The sequence below is a fragment of the Embiotoca jacksoni genome, unplaced genomic scaffold (genome assembly GCF_022577435.1).
Source record: "Embiotoca jacksoni isolate LCO1_2020_lvr unplaced genomic scaffold, fEmbJac1.0.p SCAF_1, whole genome shotgun sequence".
Classification (NCBI taxonomy): domain Eukaryota; kingdom Metazoa; phylum Chordata; class Actinopteri; family Embiotocidae; genus Embiotoca; species Embiotoca jacksoni.
Genome location: NW_027185229.1, coordinates 10097299 through 10115783, shown reverse-complemented (window position 1 = coordinate 10115783; position 18485 = coordinate 10097299). Strand labels below are relative to the sequence as shown.

At 40.8% G+C, this 18485-nt stretch overlaps 2 protein-coding genes across 2 annotated transcripts; both read right to left on the bottom strand.

Annotated features, from left to right (window-relative positions):
- Positions 1 to 295: 295 nt before the first annotated feature.
- On the bottom strand, positions 296 to 8580 carry comtb (catechol-O-methyltransferase b). The gene is made up of 6 exons (XM_069160850.1): positions 8345 to 8580; positions 7090 to 7261; positions 1329 to 1446; positions 1047 to 1240; positions 839 to 970; positions 296 to 760 (listed from the first exon to the last, which is right to left on the bottom strand). Exons 1-6 carry the CDS (start codon positions 8428 to 8430, stop codon positions 581 to 583), a joined length of 882 nt encoding a protein of 293 aa, XP_069016951.1. The 5' UTR covers positions 8431 to 8580; the 3' UTR covers positions 296 to 580.
- An 81-nt stretch (positions 8581 to 8661) lies between these two features.
- Positions 8662 to 17997, bottom strand: LOC138205039 (SRSF protein kinase 3-like). The gene is made up of 15 exons (XM_069160717.1): positions 17909 to 17997; positions 16480 to 16737; positions 16289 to 16397; positions 16111 to 16198; positions 15708 to 15795; positions 14964 to 15070; positions 14665 to 14830; positions 14452 to 14477; positions 14283 to 14339; positions 12421 to 12790; positions 12139 to 12221; positions 9968 to 10075; positions 9756 to 9825; positions 9581 to 9673; positions 8662 to 9331 (listed from the first exon to the last, which is right to left on the bottom strand). The coding sequence occupies exons 2-15, from the start codon at positions 16694 to 16696 to the stop codon at positions 9147 to 9149; spliced, it is 1767 nt and encodes a 588-aa protein (XP_069016818.1). The 5' UTR covers positions 16697 to 16737; positions 17909 to 17997; the 3' UTR covers positions 8662 to 9146.
- Between the last annotated feature and the right edge of the window lie 488 nt (positions 17998 to 18485).

Here is an 18485-nt window from a genome sequence, read left to right as displayed (position 1 = left end):
TTTTTTTTTTCATACAGCTGAACCAAATGCAGAACCCTCCCCCCCTCCTCTTCTCCAAGCATGATGGACCTCTGTCACTTTGAGAGATTATATGAGCAGTGATTTGATTCCTACTCTCTCTCTCACAGACATTAACGTGCCACACACACACACACACACTTGCTTTCACACACCTGTCAACAATGGGAGAGAATATAGAGAGCACAAACTAGGTTTCTGCACCACAAAATGCAGCTGGATTAGATTTATTATTGATTCGAGTTGATGCTCTGGGAAAACCAGCCCCCATATCAGTTTGCAGCTCATCTGTCAATTTGAGGCTTGAATGTAGCTTCGCACTGTTGTCTGCTGTACCAGTATAGACATCTCAAAGAGTGTATCAAGTAATTCCATCACGTAGTTTTGCAAATTAAAGCTCACAACACACGTTTCTCCTTTTACTTTTAATTTCAAATGAACATACTATGACATTACAAAAACAGATTCAACCTCTCATTTTAAGTCTGCTCAATGAATCAGGACAAAAGGAGGTCAGAGGTTAACTAGTACCAGTGTAAAACAGGACACTTTTGGTTAAAAACTACCCTAAGAATACAGATTTCTCCAAGCCATCCTCCACTTTGGTGTACTCCAGGTGAGATTTGAAGTACTGGCTTTCATATCGAGGACTGCTGCGAATGTATGCGAGGTAGTCAGGAGTTCCAGGGCAGATGACGTTATCTGCCAGCAAGATGCTTCCCTTCCTTAGGAGGCCACACTCCTGATTAAAAAAGAGTCCAGTCAGAGTGTGAGGGCAGACAAAGTTTGATCAGTATGAAATGAGCTTGAGCAAACTTGCCTCCATCAGTTTTGTGTCAGGAAGGTAGCGATCTTTCCAGTGATCCAAGAAAACCAAATCAAATGTTGTCACCCCAAACTGCTCCTTCATTTTGGGGATCAGGTCACCAGACGCTCCTTCAACTAACTGGACCTAAAAAGAAGAAACACACTGTCACCTGACCTGAACACACTGTGCAAATAAAACATTTTAAGACATGTGGCTTCACCTTGTCCTCCAGTCCGGCCCAAGCAATGACCTGACGAGCAATCGCAGCAAAGTCGGGGTTGAATTCAAGGGTGATGAGCCTGGAGTTAGGGGGAAGCAGGCTGGCAATCCGCACCGTGGAGTAACCACAGTAGGTTCCCAGCTCCAAAACAGCGGCTGGGTTCATCTCAGACACCACAGAGTCAAGAATGCAGCCTGTGGCAAGAAAAAGAACAACACAAATTCAGTGAGCTAATGATTTTACAAATGAATGCACAAAATCATACAAATAAAACATCAGTACCTTTCTCATCCCCCACATTCATGGCCCACTCCTTCTGTCTGCAGAACTGATCTATGGCTTTGACCACGCTGCGAGGGTCTCCTCTAGTGGCGTTTTTCTGTACTGCACGTAGAAGCCGCTGGAGGGAGATGTCCAAACACAAAACCACTTACTATTATAAAAGGTCAATAAGATGCTACTAGCATTACTAAGCTATTAAAATGCTTTCATAAGACAATAGTTGTGTTGGCATGAATCCCTTTACTTGATGTTTCATCTTTTTAAACTCATTTTTTATGGGGGTTTTGCTCTGTTTTAACACATAAATATGTGGTGTTATTTATTTCTGTCCTTCTTCCTTGTGTTTTTGCCTGAAGAAGAATATCCAATGTCACCTGTAAATTCCACCAAATGACTGTGATTGCAATGTGTGCCGACATTTTAATGTATGCAGCACCTGTCCTTCTGAGGTTTTTATGGATGCATACACAACTACCTTTAACAAAAACAGAGCACTTGGAGCAAAAAAAAATTGCTTTACTGTAAAATAAACAGGGATTAATTGTCTTTTCCATATAAGTTCGTTTTTAAACTGTTGATAAGCCTTACAGTCATTTTTACATATTTCACAGATAGGCTACCTGTTTAGAAAGGTGCAGAGGCCTTACTGAATTCGTTTGTGGTCTACACAATGTAAGCACAGGGCTGGGCGCTTTTTGTTTTTGTTTTCTAAATAAAGATTGTATCTTTTTAAAGTCCAATATTAGCAAAAATAAGTTAAAAGAACATTTTTTGTCTTCGTTATTTCCAAATATCAAATGGAAACAAGGCTGCAGAAACTGTAATAATGATCCAGATTTCTAGAAGCCAGATTCAGGACGCAATATCCTGAACATATGTTGACAAAAGCACATAATATAACAGTATAGTTCGTATTTATCCGAGTCTCCACTCAGCATGTTTCCTGCACACCTGTTTCCCATCAGCTGATCACCACTGTAACCTGCTGCCTGCCGCACAGCTGTTTCGAATCAAGACATTAAGCCACTTGTGTGTGCTGTATAGGCTGCCGCCTTCATAAGAGCTTCTCAAAGTTGTCTTACAGTTTCTCCTCAGCACACAACATGTCCGATGTGAGCTTTAGCAGAGCTGCAGTTGACACACGTGTGGTGTGCAATGCCTTTGATTTAAAGGAGACCTTTTAGGTTCATTTGCAGGTTTTTTTTTTATTTTGATTCGTGAACTCTGCTAGAGTAGCTTTGCATAATTCAGAGATAAAAAACAAAAACATGATTTATCTTATAACGGGCCTTTATGCAGCCTCGGTGCCTCTTTAAGGCCCCCAGCCCTAACAGCTCTCTGTCTTCTGATTGGTCCCAGCGGTGGAAATAAAAACTCTTAACCTATTAGCCAAGATGATTTGTCATTTTTGATGGGAAATTGCAAATTTTCAAATCTATCGCACGAGCCTGAATCAATCTGGAATATGAGAGGGGAAATATCACAGCAACAAAAATAAAGCAGGGAAATGTAGGTATTGAACTCATTACCTGTCTGTTGTATGACATAAAATACATGCACAGAAAACTTTTGCTGTATACGCTGGTCTTAATAGGTGAAATGCACTGGACTGTAGTTTAACAGGCTTTTGCCATTGAATATCTTTGCCGGAGCATCACTGTTTTTGGTATCACAGACAGACTGAGTGGGTGGAAGAACGAGTCCATGTGCTTCGTGTGCATGCAGCGCCTGGAGCAAATGGCCATGTAAAGAAATGTGTGACAAGCTGACATCAGCTCATCATGAATCGAGCGTGTAGAGCTCACTACTTCTTTATCTCATTATTTGAATACTTTGGCCACATTTAATATGAACATCTGACATTGTAGTATTATAGATATAACAGGGGAAAAAAGGAAAGGCATAATAGGTCGTCGACAGTCGTCGACAAGGTCATTCATACATGTTTCAAAATGTCTTGTAAACCATTTAAATTTATTTCAGGGATTTAGGCCAACAACTTTCTGGTCTAGCTCTGATCTGTGAGCTTTATCCTGCCTCACACAGAAATAATAATAATAATAAAAAAAATAAAAAACACATACAATGGAAACATATTTCCGTGCTGATATTAAAAGGAACACTGTATATAGTTGCAGCTGGTTTCTGCATTGAATGCTTTCTTTTGAATGTGTACTTCTGAGAAACCCTGCCTACAAAGTCCAGCGTACATTTCTGCTGTTTTTATCTGCTCACTAACTGAGAAGCGACATGGTGCACACAATGTGATCAAAAGAGAAAAAGGCCTAAAGCTTTTTTTAGAGACATAGACAAGAACTCTCCAGCCAAATTATTTAACACAAGGAAAAAAGAATCATGCTCGTGAACACGATATCTCAGGAACACCTAGATAAACACGGAAGTAAACTGCAACTTGACTGGTTGGCAGAGGCACACAATCACAAGGCAGTAATTCTAGGTATACTGTACACTTTATGAATTTTATCTGTACTTTGTCTTATTCCTAAATTATATCACTCATGCATGTTATGACAAGCACCCATTCAACTTTGCTCCGATTGTTCATTGCCTTCTGCATTTTTTTTTCCATGCAGGCAATAAAATGGATATAGATTTATGGAAAAGAGTACGAAAAAAATTGTTTGTGTCTGTAACAGCAAACATCTTTCTTGATAAGATTGTAACACATAATGCAGGACAATCGCAGGGGACATGATAACATTAATAATGCCTCTGTTACACTAAAGTGTCCCATGCACTGAGCTAGCAAGCATGACAGCAGAGTAGAGGGACACCGTGATAGAATACAGCTATTATACTGTAAATGGTATTAACTAACCCTGTAAAGGGGCTATTGTTTCATGACAAATCATTGAATGTTAGTATTTTGCCAAAGGCACAATTGTGCCTGAATACAGGCTTACAAAGCTGCTAATACAATTCAGTGAAGGTAACTACAACTTGCTTTATAGAATTCTTTAATTTGCTTTGTTCGCTTAAATTACCTTAACACTCATGTTCAACCTTATTTCATTAGGTGCACCTATGCCACCTCATACAATTTGATGAAATCGACCCTGTATAATATCCATTGCAACAAAGCATTAGAATTTGCATTACACTGCAGACATATACAGATGAAGTGGAGACTGTGTAAAGAGCGTGCATGCCATTCATCCATTTCCCAAAAAGTTGGAACTCTGAAAAATTTGAATAAAAACATAATGTGATGATTTGCAAATTATGTAAACCCATAGTGAAAGTAGATCAAAGACAATGTATCAAATGTTGAAACAGAGAAGTTGTATTGTTTTTTGGAAAATATATGCTCATTTGAATTTGATGCCAGCAACATCTCAAAAAGTTGTGAATGCTAAAAAAAAACACCTGGTGGAACATTTCACAACTAATTAGGTTAATTGGCAACAGATCAGTAAATGATTTGGTATAAAAAGAGCATTGCAGAGAGGCAGAGTCTCTCAGCAGTGAAGACGGGTACAAGGTACAAGGCCAAGAAACAGCATTATATGGCTTTGACCTTCTGGCCCTCAGGCAGCAGTGCATTAAAAACAGACATAATTCTGTAGTGGAAATCACTGTATGGGTTCAGAAACACTTCCGAAAACCATCGTCTGTGAACACAGTTCATCGCTGCATCCACAAATGCAGGTTAAAACTCTGCCATGCAAAGAAAAAAACGGATATAAACATGATCCACAAGTCTTCTCTGGGCCTTAGCTCATTTAAGATGGACTGAGGTGAAGTGTAAAACTGTCCTATGGTGTCATTAATCAAAATGCGAAATTCTTTGGAAAATCATTGATGCCGAGTCCTCCAGGCTAAAGAGCAGAGGGTGCATCCAGCATGTTATCAATGCACAGTTCAAAAGCCAGGATCCGTGCTGGTACGGGGATGCATTAGTGCACATGGTATGGGTAAGCTTGCACATCTGGAAAAGCACAACTAATGCTGAACTAAATATACAGGTTTTGGAGCAGCATACGCTGCATCTTTTTTAGGGATGGTCATTCCCTATTACAGCAAAACAACGCCCCAGCACATTCTGGATGTATTACAACAGCATGGCTCTGGATTAGAAGAGTCCGGGTGCTAAACTGGCCTTCCTGCAGTCCAGACATTTGGCGCACCATGAAACAACAAAAGCCCAAAACGACAAAGGAGACCCTGAATGGTTGAGCAGCTAAAATCCTATATCAGGAAAGAATGAGGCAACACTTCACTGTCAAAACTACAGCAACTGTTCTCGTCAGTTCCCGAACATGTGCACACTGTTGTTAAAAGAAAAGGTGATGCAACAGTGGTAAACAAACCCATCCCAACTTTTTTGCAATGTGTTGTCCCATTAAATTCAAAATGAGCATATATTTTCAAAAAAACAATTACATTTTTATTTTAAAGATTTGATGTGTTGTCATTGTTCTATTTTCAATTAAACATGGGTTTATAGCATTTGAAAATCATCACATTCTGTTTATATTTACATTTTATACAGTCCCAACTTTTTGAGAAATGTGGTTGTACTCGTGCCTGCATGTACTTTAGTGTCATTGACAATAGACCTATGTGTACACCCACTAAGCACTTTATTAGGAATAGCTTAATGAGGAATACAGGGTAGGACCTTTGCTCTCAAAACAAGATTCAGTTTTTTGTTTAATGGATTTCACATGTTGGAATCATTGCTTTGAGATTCTGATCCTCATTGACTGAATTGTATCACATCATTTGTGCATTCATGCTGTGTATCTCCTGTTTGAACACATCTCAGTGGTGCTGGAGTGGATTCAGATCTGTTGATAGGAGTAGCCACTGAAGTCCACTGAACTCACTGTCATGCTCATGTAACCAGTTTGAGACAACTTTTGCTTTGTAACATGGTGCAGAGTTCTGCTGGAAGTAGCAATTATAAGACGGTAAACTGTGGTCAAAAAGGGATACAACAATGTGATTAGGGTGCAACATATGACCAAGATTAATTTGGAATAAGGAGCCCAAAAAGTACCAAGAAAACATCCCACCACCTTTACAGAAGCAGCAACTTGGATTGTTGGATCCATGGATTCATGCTGTTGACACAGTAGTCTGAGTTTAGCATTTGCAGCCTCAGCAGAAATGGAGATTCGTAAGATTAGGCTGCATTTTTTGGTCTTCCTCTGTTCAGTTTCTGCCTGTTCCCACTGCAGCCTCAGATTTTTGTTTTTGCTGGAACAAGAGTGGAACCTTACAAGATCTTCCTTTATTGTAGCTCTTCCAACCCAAGCTTTGACATCATGCGTTTCTGTGAAGACTGGTTATTTGAGTTAGTGCGGCCCTTTGGTTGGCTGCACTATGCTAAGTAAACTCTACAGACTGTTCAGGTCAGCAGTCTCTGAAATACTCAAAGCAGCCTGTCTGGCACCAACAATCATGTCAGACTCGAGAGGTGTTTTTTCCATTCTGATGTTTGATGTCAACACGAGCTGAAACACATAACCTGTATCTGTAGGATTTTATGAACTGCACTGCTGCCACAAGTTTGTCTAATTGGATAATTGCATGAATAGGCAGGTGTATAGGTGTTCCTAATAAAGTGCTCAGCCACACTTTTGTTATTATTTACAAAGCTTCATTTTCTGTCGGCCTAAATCTGAATATTACCATCACTCAATCTCCTGTGCTTGCAAGACTGCCTCAACACCAATCTAGTTATCAGCGTGTTAGGGCTGATCTTGTGAGAGGTGAGTGTTTATTGAAGGCACACCTGAGGACGTGTGGACTGGGTCAGCGTGTCCAGCATTCGCTCCACGATGACATCGTGCCAAATCAGCGCCAATCCTGCGTGATACTGCACAATGGAGGGGATCAACCATCTGTACAGGGCATACAGGAGAGCCGCTCCACCGGTGAAACTGTAAAGAAGAGTCAGCAACATCCTGCAGCCGAGACACAGAGCGTAAACACGGTAAGTATGGTTATAGTGTACGGTTGTGCATGATGGAAAGAGGCCACAGACAATAGCAAACACATCTGCACAAGATAAATGAAATCTCTCATGTCCCCCCCCACCCTACCTCTCCTTTTGTGCTGGGTAATGAGATGGGTGTTTACTATGCTGCTGCTGCCATGCCCAAGCTGTAAACCCACACAGACGCCTCAATATGATGATTTCACTGTAGGTTATCATTTAACATTAACTGCAATAAACACTGAGAAACACACAACACTGTGCTTTGTGTGCGGCGCTCCCACTCTTAGGAGCAAATCATCTATTTAGAGATCTCTTGCACGGATAAAATAGGGAAGGAACAGAGCAAAACAAATGAAAGAGAAAAGTACAGGCAGAATCTTAAACAGGAGCTCCTTCTGTGGGAAAGCAGTGAAGAGTGAAGCTGGAATCGACTCCACGTTGAATTAATAATGCAACTGTGGCAGACCAGTGGTGGTTGAGGTAATTCCTTTTGATTTGGAGTTTGAGTTGCATGGCAACTGGCTGCGGGTTAAGAGCCGTGTCACAAAAGGCAGACCACTGGCACTTTAACCTTTACTTTGGCTTCCTCCTAACATACAGGATTCAGAGACTGAAATGCAGAGCAGTTATGTGCACAAGTCACATGTTGTGCAAATACTATTTACCTAAACTCAATCTCTATTTAAATTTTATCATAAAAAGTAAAAAAAAAAAAAAAAAAAAAAGAACAGAAAGGACAACACAACGCTTAAAGGTTCTCAGAATATCCCAAACTTGCTCATTATTGAAGATATAATACATTATTTGTTGTTAGAATAGGAAGACTGGAGTGTTACGGCAGTGTTCGTTTTTCCACTAAACCCAACCAATTTCGTAATACCAGAAGTGCACACAGGCTTCAGTCCAAATCAGGAATTAATACCAGTCTGAGCTGTGGTCTCCCTGAAGCAACACAGGAACAGTCTTTTTAGGAATTAAAAAAAAAAAAAATCAGCGCATGCACTTTTAAGAGGTTTCTGATTAAAATCTAACAGAAAATAAGACTTACATGTGTAGGCAGGCAGTGCTCCCTGTGCTCTTCTCACCTCCTCTCGCTGCCAGAGGACAATATGTGAGTTCCAACAGCCGGGACATATGCCTGCGCTTGCAAGAAACTAACTCCTCCCTCCTCTTCTTTCCATCCCCCTTCTCAGAGCTGTGCTGAATGTGAGCATGAAAGGAATGTACAACTGACCTGTTCTCGTCAGTCGACACACACACACACACACACACACACACACACACACACACACACACACACACACACACACACACACACACACACACACACACACAAATTACAGAAAAGGAGGGAGTAATTCTTGCTTGGCACTTAATGGTTTATTAGGATTATTAGTTCTGTTGTAGTGACTTCTTAATTCATTATTTCTAGATGTTTATAATGATATATTAGTGAGCAGTTCCATAATGTAAATATCTCATTTCCATTTTGATTAGATGTTACATGTTTCTGCAAAAGTGTAAAAAAAAATGACTGTGACAGAGTGCAGATTGCTTTTAATAAACTGACATATAAACTACTGCCTTCCTGTGGTGAATCGTCAGACAACTGTTCGAATCATACCTCAGATTGTTTTTCCGTCACCTTCTCAGTACCTAAACAAAGTCCAGATAAGAGTAAAACCAATCTTGTCAGTTATTGAAACTTTTGTAATCTTGTTTGAAGGTACTTCAATAAGACAAAACTCCTCATTGCTCATGATGCCAGCACCAGGCTACTCTCACAGCTGACCAAGTTCCACGTCACAGAGATAGTCCACTGGGCTCTCAGCGATCCGGAGCCTGCGTGTCTACGAGGCGATCCAGGGGTGTTTCAGACACTGAGCAGCTGTGGCTCTTTTCTCTGGCTGCAGCTCCAACATGGTCAAGAGGAACGAACTGAACTGGGCAGCTTCCTCCCGCGGCCACTCGTACTTATCCAGCAGGATATCGAGCAGGCTCCACGGTTTCAGCTTAGAAATGTGTCGCAGTGTTCCTGGAGAAAGGAAAAAGTAGACTAGTACAGCAGGCTGCTTTTATTGATGGTAACCATCTCATCACCTCTACAGATGCATTAAATGTTGAAACAAATCAATACATTCTTAATAAAGGGTAGGTTTTTGTTCTCTACTGATTAATAAGTGCAGGGAGGTTGGTTTTTTTTATAATGTCAAGTATACCACAATAATAAACAAACAAACAAACAAGCATCACTGAGGAATTGTATATCAATACGCGACATTACCTTTACGGTTAAAGTATCTTTTGGAATTTCTCCCTGAGAGGGCAAATGGGGATGGAAGTGGCCCCAGCAGCTCAATGATGTGGGCAATGTGATCTACGAGGACACAGGCAGACACTGTATTAGAAGCCGATTCATTTCAAAAAAGAACAACAGGGATGTTTTGGACAACACAAACCTTCCTCGCGGGAGAATGTGGCTCCTGCCTGGGGGTCAAACAAATAGTCACCTGTGGCCAGCTCAAAAGCCTACAGTACATACAAAGGGACACAAATTTAAATGGTGGTGACAAATGTAGAAAAAAAACGCAATGCTGGAAAAAAAAAACATTTAAAAGGAGTGATGCTGATCATTGTTTTATCTTCTTAATTGCGCAGGGGCTCAGCTCACCATGCAGGCAATGCTCCAGATGTCGGCTGGTGTGTCATAGTCAGCACCAATCACAGCCTCGACAGAGCGGTACTGACACGTCTGGATGTCTTCAGTGAAGTGTTTGTGCTGACAGAAAGAGAGATGAGCGGTGATGTGACACTGTTACATGACCTGCATACCGTACTCCACATACCTTGTTGAACTTACAGCATTTGACTTTTTACATAAAATACCTTTATGCACATTCACACACCAAATGGTACTCCATCGGGAGCCTGTGCCTGTCAACCGCCCACCTGTCAATTAGTGGGCAACCCGCGCTACCATCCAAGCCACAGCCTCCTAATGAAAGACAGGATTATACCCCGGTGGCAACCCATTATGACGTCACCCCTCGGCGTGAGGTGGGTTTGAAGCGTCGGGTCTGGCATTTTGCCGTAGCTATCTTGGGTGTTTAGAAGTACTAGAAGTAACCATATCTGGTCACTTGGATCTGACTGAGAACCAGTGGACAATATCTTCCCCCACCAATACGACGATCTGACTGTACCCGGGGCATGTCAATCAAACCATGCACGCCCCCAAACATACCTCTCTTTGAGACTTAATATCTAATTAGTGGTGGAATTATTAATTCATGCAATTCATAAGCTTATGAATTGCATGAATTGATGACTTTGTTTATGAATGGGAGTCTATTGGTCTAGTGGGTTTTTTGGAGCCATCAGTGGTATAGCAATTTATTGGCTTACCTTTTCAGACCTGCAGACTATGTCCACTTTTACATACAGTCTATAATTAAACCATACATTTCTTTCAAGCTACATTTGACATCCTCCAACACAGTCTTGTCTCTGTGGCAACATACGGCAGCTGTGTTTTTCACAGAAGGACTAGATAAAAATGGCTATCCTGCTGTGCGCCTGTCATATTGCGTAAAATCAATGGGTTGTCACATTTTTACAGTTGCCAGATATCTCATCGCTGTAATCACTTTCATCGCTGTCGTTATTGAGATGTGAGCGTGTCTCCAATGAGATGCACCGCAAACATTCCTACATGATCAAATTTGGAGCGTTTCATTCACTCACTGTCATTCAGCATTTGAAGAACATTTCTCCTACCTCATTATTTCCCCCATTTTCTCCTCTGTGCGAGAACTTTTTAAGCCTCTTAAAAGTCCTCCTAGTTCTCCGAACAGTTTTTCAACTTAGGGGCTCTCTTTCGGGCTAAGATGCTTTGTGAGTAACTTTAATCTTTACAAGGCTCTACTCTTAACTTTAAGGGGAAATTCTTAGAAAATGTCATAATTCTAAGAATTTGATTAGATTTGAGTCACGAGGAGTAACTTTTATTACGAGGAACCTTTATGAAAACAGCTGTGGAGACTATGTCCATTTTTAAGTACAGTGTGTAATTAAACCATAACTTTCTCTGAAGCTACATATGAAATCGGCCCACAACACAGTCTTGTCTCCCTGGGAACATACGGCAGCTGCGTTTTTCACAGAAGGACTAGGTAAATAGTCCAATCACACTGTGTGCCTGTTATATAGCGCTATGTAAAAACGATGGGATGGGAACATTTTATAAACTTAACCCATGGCCATCTTTGAAACAGTGTGCATTTTGATTCAAAGTTCTGACAACTGGAGGATGCACAGGTAAAATTCTTACTTCTACCCTTCAGCAAATCTTTCAGGACAAACCCCAAACATATTCTCTTATATCTATATTGTTTTAATTGGCACGTTTTTAAATCACAGAATATGGAAAATATTCACTTAATTCATTGCATGTTATATTTGGACAAGAATTATGGTAAAGTTATTCATGGGAAGTTTTTTGTTTTTTGTTAGCCAAATTCTTAAGGATGAGCAGAGCCTGAATCCCAAACCATCCAAGGCATAGAGCTGCAGCTGAATTTATGATAAGACATACGCATACAGTATATCAACTCCAAGCCGTCCTGCAAAATTTAACAGCATGATGCATTTAAGGGATTTGTAATCCAGATATTCTCCAAACCTCAGAAGCCAAGTGAAAAAGCTTCTATTATCAAAATAAATTATGGAAGATTTTTTTTTTTAGTCATGGAGGATTGTTGGACTTTCTAATAGCTTCTACAATTTTGAAGATGAAACTATTTAATCTTTCAGCTTTGGTTCGTTTGTCGAATAATCACTCACCACCCAGCAGGCGTTTCCCAGATCAGCAATCTTGATGAAGATTTTGTCGGCATTCTGCGGCTTCAGTAGGTCCAAAAGTACTTCTGAGACGAGACATGAAAGAATTTGGCAACTCTAAGGATCAGACTCGGAAACATAACATAGAGCTAATATTATTAGCTGGTGTAAACACAACAAACGCATGTGACAAACTGTAAACATTTAAGTTTCCACAGAAAGAGAGCCAAACTGCCGGCATCGCAGTTAAAACATTTTTAAAAACAGACATTTCTTGAGACTGACCTCGAGGAGAGGCTGGTGACGGTGGAGGAGGCTCTCCGTCTGCAGGCTGATGTAAGAACACTGATCTGGAGCCAGAGACGGGAGCATCTGCGCTGAGGTCTTCTGGCCGCGAACAGATGGAGTCTCCGTGGCGGTGTGGAGCCAAGTCAAGTCCGTCTTCCAACAGCAGAGTCTGTCTCCTTAACTTCAGGTTAGGACCTGTGAACTTAGAGTGACAAGTGGAGCTGCTGCTGCTGCTGGAAGGAGCGCCGGCATCAGAGAAGGACACGCCAGCTTTGTCTCGTTTGCGGTCGGGTGCGCTCTCCTGTCCTCGTCGACTTCTGTCTTTCCCCGTCATCCGTTTAATCGGACTCCTGGAGGCCTTGCTGGACTGCAGGGAGAAGTCAGTAGGAGCAAACGATCAGAAGAGAGCATTTAATAAAGAAACTCCTCTGAAATGTGCTCAGTGAACTCATGCTCAACTTCATGCCTGTTTTGGAAGTGCAGCATATCATGCAAACCTACTCTTGTCAAGCTTGACAGGAGTATGTTGCTATCAATAAACACCACAGCAGCAGCTGTTGGAGGACATCAGAGTCTGCTGTAGTGTCTTCTTACACAAACCTGTGGCAAGAGAGAGTCAACATAAGAGTGTAAAGAAGAGGACCATGAAAAATATCACCTGGGTCTGCTTTTTGCTCGAGACTCTGGTTGCATGAAGTTGTCTATTATGAGATACAGTGGCTGTTCCTCTACAAATACGTGGTAAACTGCTCTTCACTTGTCTTGACCCCATTGCAGAAAGAAGCCCAAAAACCTCCTTCCTGCAAATACAGTATATAAAATGTATGTTGCCAACTGTACAATGTTGTTCAGGGATTTCCACTGTCTCTTAAGAAATGAGAAAAATACAGCAGAATGAGTATAGTGGATAGCTGCAGTGGAGAGACCTTTACAGATCCGTATTAAAACCCAAACAAAAATAAAACTACTGTGCCGTTTGCTGTTTTGACAAGAAAATGAATTTATACAAATTTCCAGATTGTTTGCGAAATCATTTTGCTGTGTGTAGTGGAGGAAAGATTTCTGCAAACTGAATGCCACATAATGTCACAAAGGTGTGTGTGTAGGAGGTTGCATGTCAAAGCAGCATCCGCATCCCGCCAGGAGACAAGATTTTCACCTTGCCTTCTTCCCACAGCACATCCTGCTGCCATCTTTTCCGAAGGTAAACGCCAAGTCCACGTGATTTAAAAGAAAACGTGATTCAGCTTCCATTGCTCCATTGTCCATTTCTGATGCCCACGTGCCGTTGTGGGCACTCTCAGCAATCTGACCATGACAACTTGGCTCTTGGTGAAGTCACTCAGACGCTCACGTTTTCTTCTGCTTCCAACACATCTGCTGCCTAACACAGCCCACCCATTGACAGGCGCCATAGTAACGAGGCAATTAATGTTATTCACTTTTGTCAGTGCTTTTGAAGTTCTGGCAGATCAGTGTGTATCTTACAAAATGAAAACTGTTACCAGGAAAATAAATGTTTAACATTTGGAATAATGAATACTGGACTTTTTATTGACTAGCCCGTACAGCCTACAAAAACATCAATATAAATCATGTCACATACCACTAATAATAAAACATACTAATTATTGGGTAGGTTTAGGATTTAAATCCTCTGCTCTTGAGACTCCGACCGGTAACATGCATCACATTTCAATGTCAAACAAATCTCAGAGCGGTGTTTTTGTCTTGAATTAATGAGAAAATCATTTGTTAAATTTGTGATACGCAGCCTTTCACATGCTGTGTTTCAAGCTGTTGTCAACATGCAATTAAGAGGGTTAAGTCGTAGAAGCAAAACACGACATCCATCTTACCCATTCTCCAAGAGTGTGGAAAACCCCTGTCAGCTTCCCCAATAAGTTGGACAAACTCTTGAAAAGTCATAGCAGGACCGCAAAGGTCAGAACGCAGTTATAGCAAAGTACACTTGTACTAATAAAACAAATTAAATAATAACATATGAATACATTTCAGGTTTTTCACCTGTTTTTCTCTGGAGCCTCTGTTCACTGGTAGGAAGTGAAAACATCAGCAGGGGAAAAAAGTACAGAATATGAAAATGAGTGAAAAAGGCAGCATCGCTGTCACTTTTTTTTTTTTCCCACAATCTGTTTTCACAGATTACTGTGACAGGTATACTTCGCTAATTAAACATGGACATGCAGTTAAACCGACTACTGACACAGCATCACTGACCTGAGGAGCTGGTGAAAGCAGAAGACACCGGCAGCTGCCACAGCTTGGTGTCGGCAGCAAGCTTCTGAATATAAACATCATCCACTCTCAACAGGATGTTTTCTGGCTTAATGTCTGTGTGGATGATCTTGCATTTAGTGTGCAAGTAATCTAAACCCTGCAGAACCTGTGATAAGGAAAGAAAAATGTGTCACCTTCATTGCACCTCAAGTCAACGAGGACCTAAAGTAGAAGACGATGTGCTCACAGAAAGGCCTCAGTCATTGGTCAATGACAGGAACAAAAGGGTGGCACAACACCTGTCTGAGGATGCTCTTAACGCAGGGCAGCGGGAGCCCAGTGTAGTTGGATTTGACGATCCACCTCAGCAGCTGGTGGCCCAGAACCTCCAGAACCATGCACACATCTGGTGAGCAATTAAGGACCTGGTTTCATACTGCAGAGCTTTTGGAGTTTCTTGAGTAATTCGAAGAGGTTAAATCACATGGGCAAGATCTGTACATGAAGTCCAACCACTATGATGCAAGGTGTGCAGAGCAGCACATTGTCGTGACAACGTTCATCTCTCTGCGTGTAGGCAACATAAACTGCATATAAAAATGTAGTCTCTTGAGTCTCAAAAATGAAGCCAATTCTTTAGTGCCTTAAAGCGCAATATCACTGAGGGCCACTTGGGGCTCACTCCAAAAAACCTCCAATAGACTCCCACTCAAAAAGTATATTTTCTCATGAAATACCAAAGTCAGTTCATTTTTTACACAAGTAATTTTTATCTCATCAGATAGAGTCACTCCTTGTGATCAGTGTTTCAGTGTTTTTTCTGAAAATAATTGATTAGATATCATTCTTGCTTCAATAAAGACAGTGAGGGCCAACATGTCATACTCAAGGCTTCAAAACAGCAGTTCACAAACCAATCCGATGTCTTGATAGGCCCACTTGTAAAAAGAAGAACTTAAAAGCAATACTTTACAGGACAGTCGTACCTGAACCACAAGTTACATACTAGGTTAATTCTAGTGAAACATCTCTGTAAAGGATACGCTCTCCGTTACTTCCGGAGATCTTGAAGTCATCGATGAGGTGAACAACTCTCTCACGTTTGGGATCTTTAGGGTCGCCTTCCCTTACCTGAGTGTCATATATTGAACATTATAAAATCAACCAAAAAAAAGTAAAAAGATGAGGGCAAATGACCTCATAACATGGTCACTTTTTTTGATTAAATGACCCTAATACTACACACAGTGGTGGTGTCATATTGCTGACTTCATAAAAGTGACAAAATAATTGCAGATAGACTGAATTTTGTATTTCATATCACCATTACACACATTACCAACAGTTCATCCAGTTCTACCGCATGTGTATTATGAAAGTGCTCTAAAATGATGAAAATCCCTTGAGTTGATATTAAAAAAAGTAAAACCATATGGTCACACTGACACATTTCAGAAGTTTGATCTCATCCAGTGCCGTCTCTGTGAATGTTTGAGCACTCTTCACCACCTTCAGAGCCACAAAGTGCCTCTTCCTGCATGCAAACAATTATGGCAGTGAGTTAGTACTTTGTTTATATAGTACTATATTAGGTGAAAGACATGTTTGAAGGACCTGTACTTACACCATATCCCAGCACAGCCATACGGTAGAGAAATGGCCCCATCCTAACTTTTTAACCACTTGGTAACGGTCTACGTAAATTTCTCCAATCTCTACGGGGTAGTAACCACCTGTAGTGCAATACAGAGCAGACATAATGTGAAAATCTCAACCAACCAACATGTTGGATTTTTATGTTTGGATCTTGCCTACCTATGCCATAGTCTGCAGGATTCTCCTGTTGCTCATCATAAGATCCCAGAGACTCGGGTGAATGAGAATCATTCTGCACAGCTGGAAGGCCGTGGCGGTGTTTGCTGGGTTTAGGACTCCCTCTCTCTGAGGAGGGTTGCGGGCTGGATTTGATGAGTGGGTTGGTTGGGCTAGCTGAAAGTAGGGCTGATATTGCAGCAGCATACGATGACGACATTTTTTAACGGGAGCCCGATGAGGCAGCACCCGTAGAGAAAGCTACAACAAAAAAAAAGGCATTTGCATAGGGGTCTTAAATTATGTCTGCATCTCTGAAACAAGAGTTAATTGGCTTTCACTCTGGAAGTGAAGTTTGTGTTCTTGGCTACTGATTGCAGTGGGTCATCTGCGATGACATTTCAAAAGGGCCAGTGAATGTGTATGTTTATTTTTAGCGAGATGAATGGCATGTCAACGTAAATAGCGCCTGACACTGGCCCAGCTGCAAGTGAACTCTTTCTAACAGTGCATGGACTGCTGCGGTGTGGGAGCCACTGTTGTAAACATGAGCAACTGGAAATTCCAATTAATTCATAGTCTTTCACATCTGGGTACAGCAAATATTTTGTAAAGGCAGCAAAGTGATTAGATACATGGAGGACTGCTGTCATTGTACCCAGTAACTAGTAATGTGAGCCTATTTTAGAAGGAAGTGTCAAGAGGTACCTGCAAAAGATCAAGGCATGTGACAGTAAATAACAAAAATAACCACGCCAAGTATTACTGGTACTTTACATCTACAAGCATCAGTTTTGGGTAGCTTTAAAACCCAATAAAGACTGTCATACCTGTCACATATGTTTACAGTGAATAAACAGCTCACTATTCATAACTTGACATGCTAAAAGTTTTCAAACATGCTCATGTTGCCATTTTTTTGTTTTCTTTTGCATTTTTTTTTTTAAATCATATTGAGCGTGACCTAAAATTGAGTTAAAGACATGTTTAAAACTTAGATAACAATTTGGAAACAAAAAGAAGGATCTTTATAGGAAAAAATGGCTCAGAAAAGTAGATTTATCCGAGAGAAAAAACACTCCTTCTTACAGACTGGCTAAATTAGGACGACTACAGATGTACTTATCTAAACATTTAACAATCTTCTGCAGTGCTTTGTTAAATCCTTTAATACCTAAATTTCTTGTTTTATAACTGTTGTGTGTAATGTGTATACATTTATTCACTAACTCCTATTGCTTTGTTCTCCACAACGTAAAACTTTCATTCTGAAGGTTGTTTTCAGGAAGTCTTATCTGTTCAAGTGCTAGAATAGCAAAGTATGGAGCGCAATGTTACTGGTCTTATCAGTGAGAGTACAAATACTCAGCGAGCTTTGTTTGCCTGTAAAAAAAAAAACTGCTCAACAGCACCAGAGAAGAAGCCTACTTACCTATGTTCGCGATGTATCCAGTAACGCAGGAAATAAAACGAGCCTGGCACGAGGAGAGTGGAATCCTTCAGCCCACGAGCTCTGTTCCTCCTCACTCCTCCTGTGCGTGACACTCAGGTCCAGGAATAGCTGGCTGCTGCTGCTGCTGCTGCTGCACTGTGTTTCTGGCAATATCTATTGCCACCAGTTCTATTTCCAGAGGTCATTTAGTTTTAGTTTTTAGTTTATCTTTAACTTCCCTTTGAACCAATTAGCCTTGGTTTTAGCAATACTATATATACATTAGTTCTTAATAGAAAAATACAGAAACATAAAAAAAAAAAAAAGATAATAGCAAGTACTGTAGGCCACTCTTACTGTTTCATAGAACATAAATAATGGGTTAAAAAAAAAGGCACCAGCAGGGCCAGCCCTAATGTGCGTCAATGACAGTCAGTGTCAAAGTTACCATTGGTCAGCCGAATGCGGTGATTGACTGATGAAGTCTCCGTTGGTTGGCAGAATGCCACAACTTCTTGTATCCTTTTTAAAAACAAAGCCCTCATTTCAAAATAAAAGGCCCTTAAAGTTTCACATA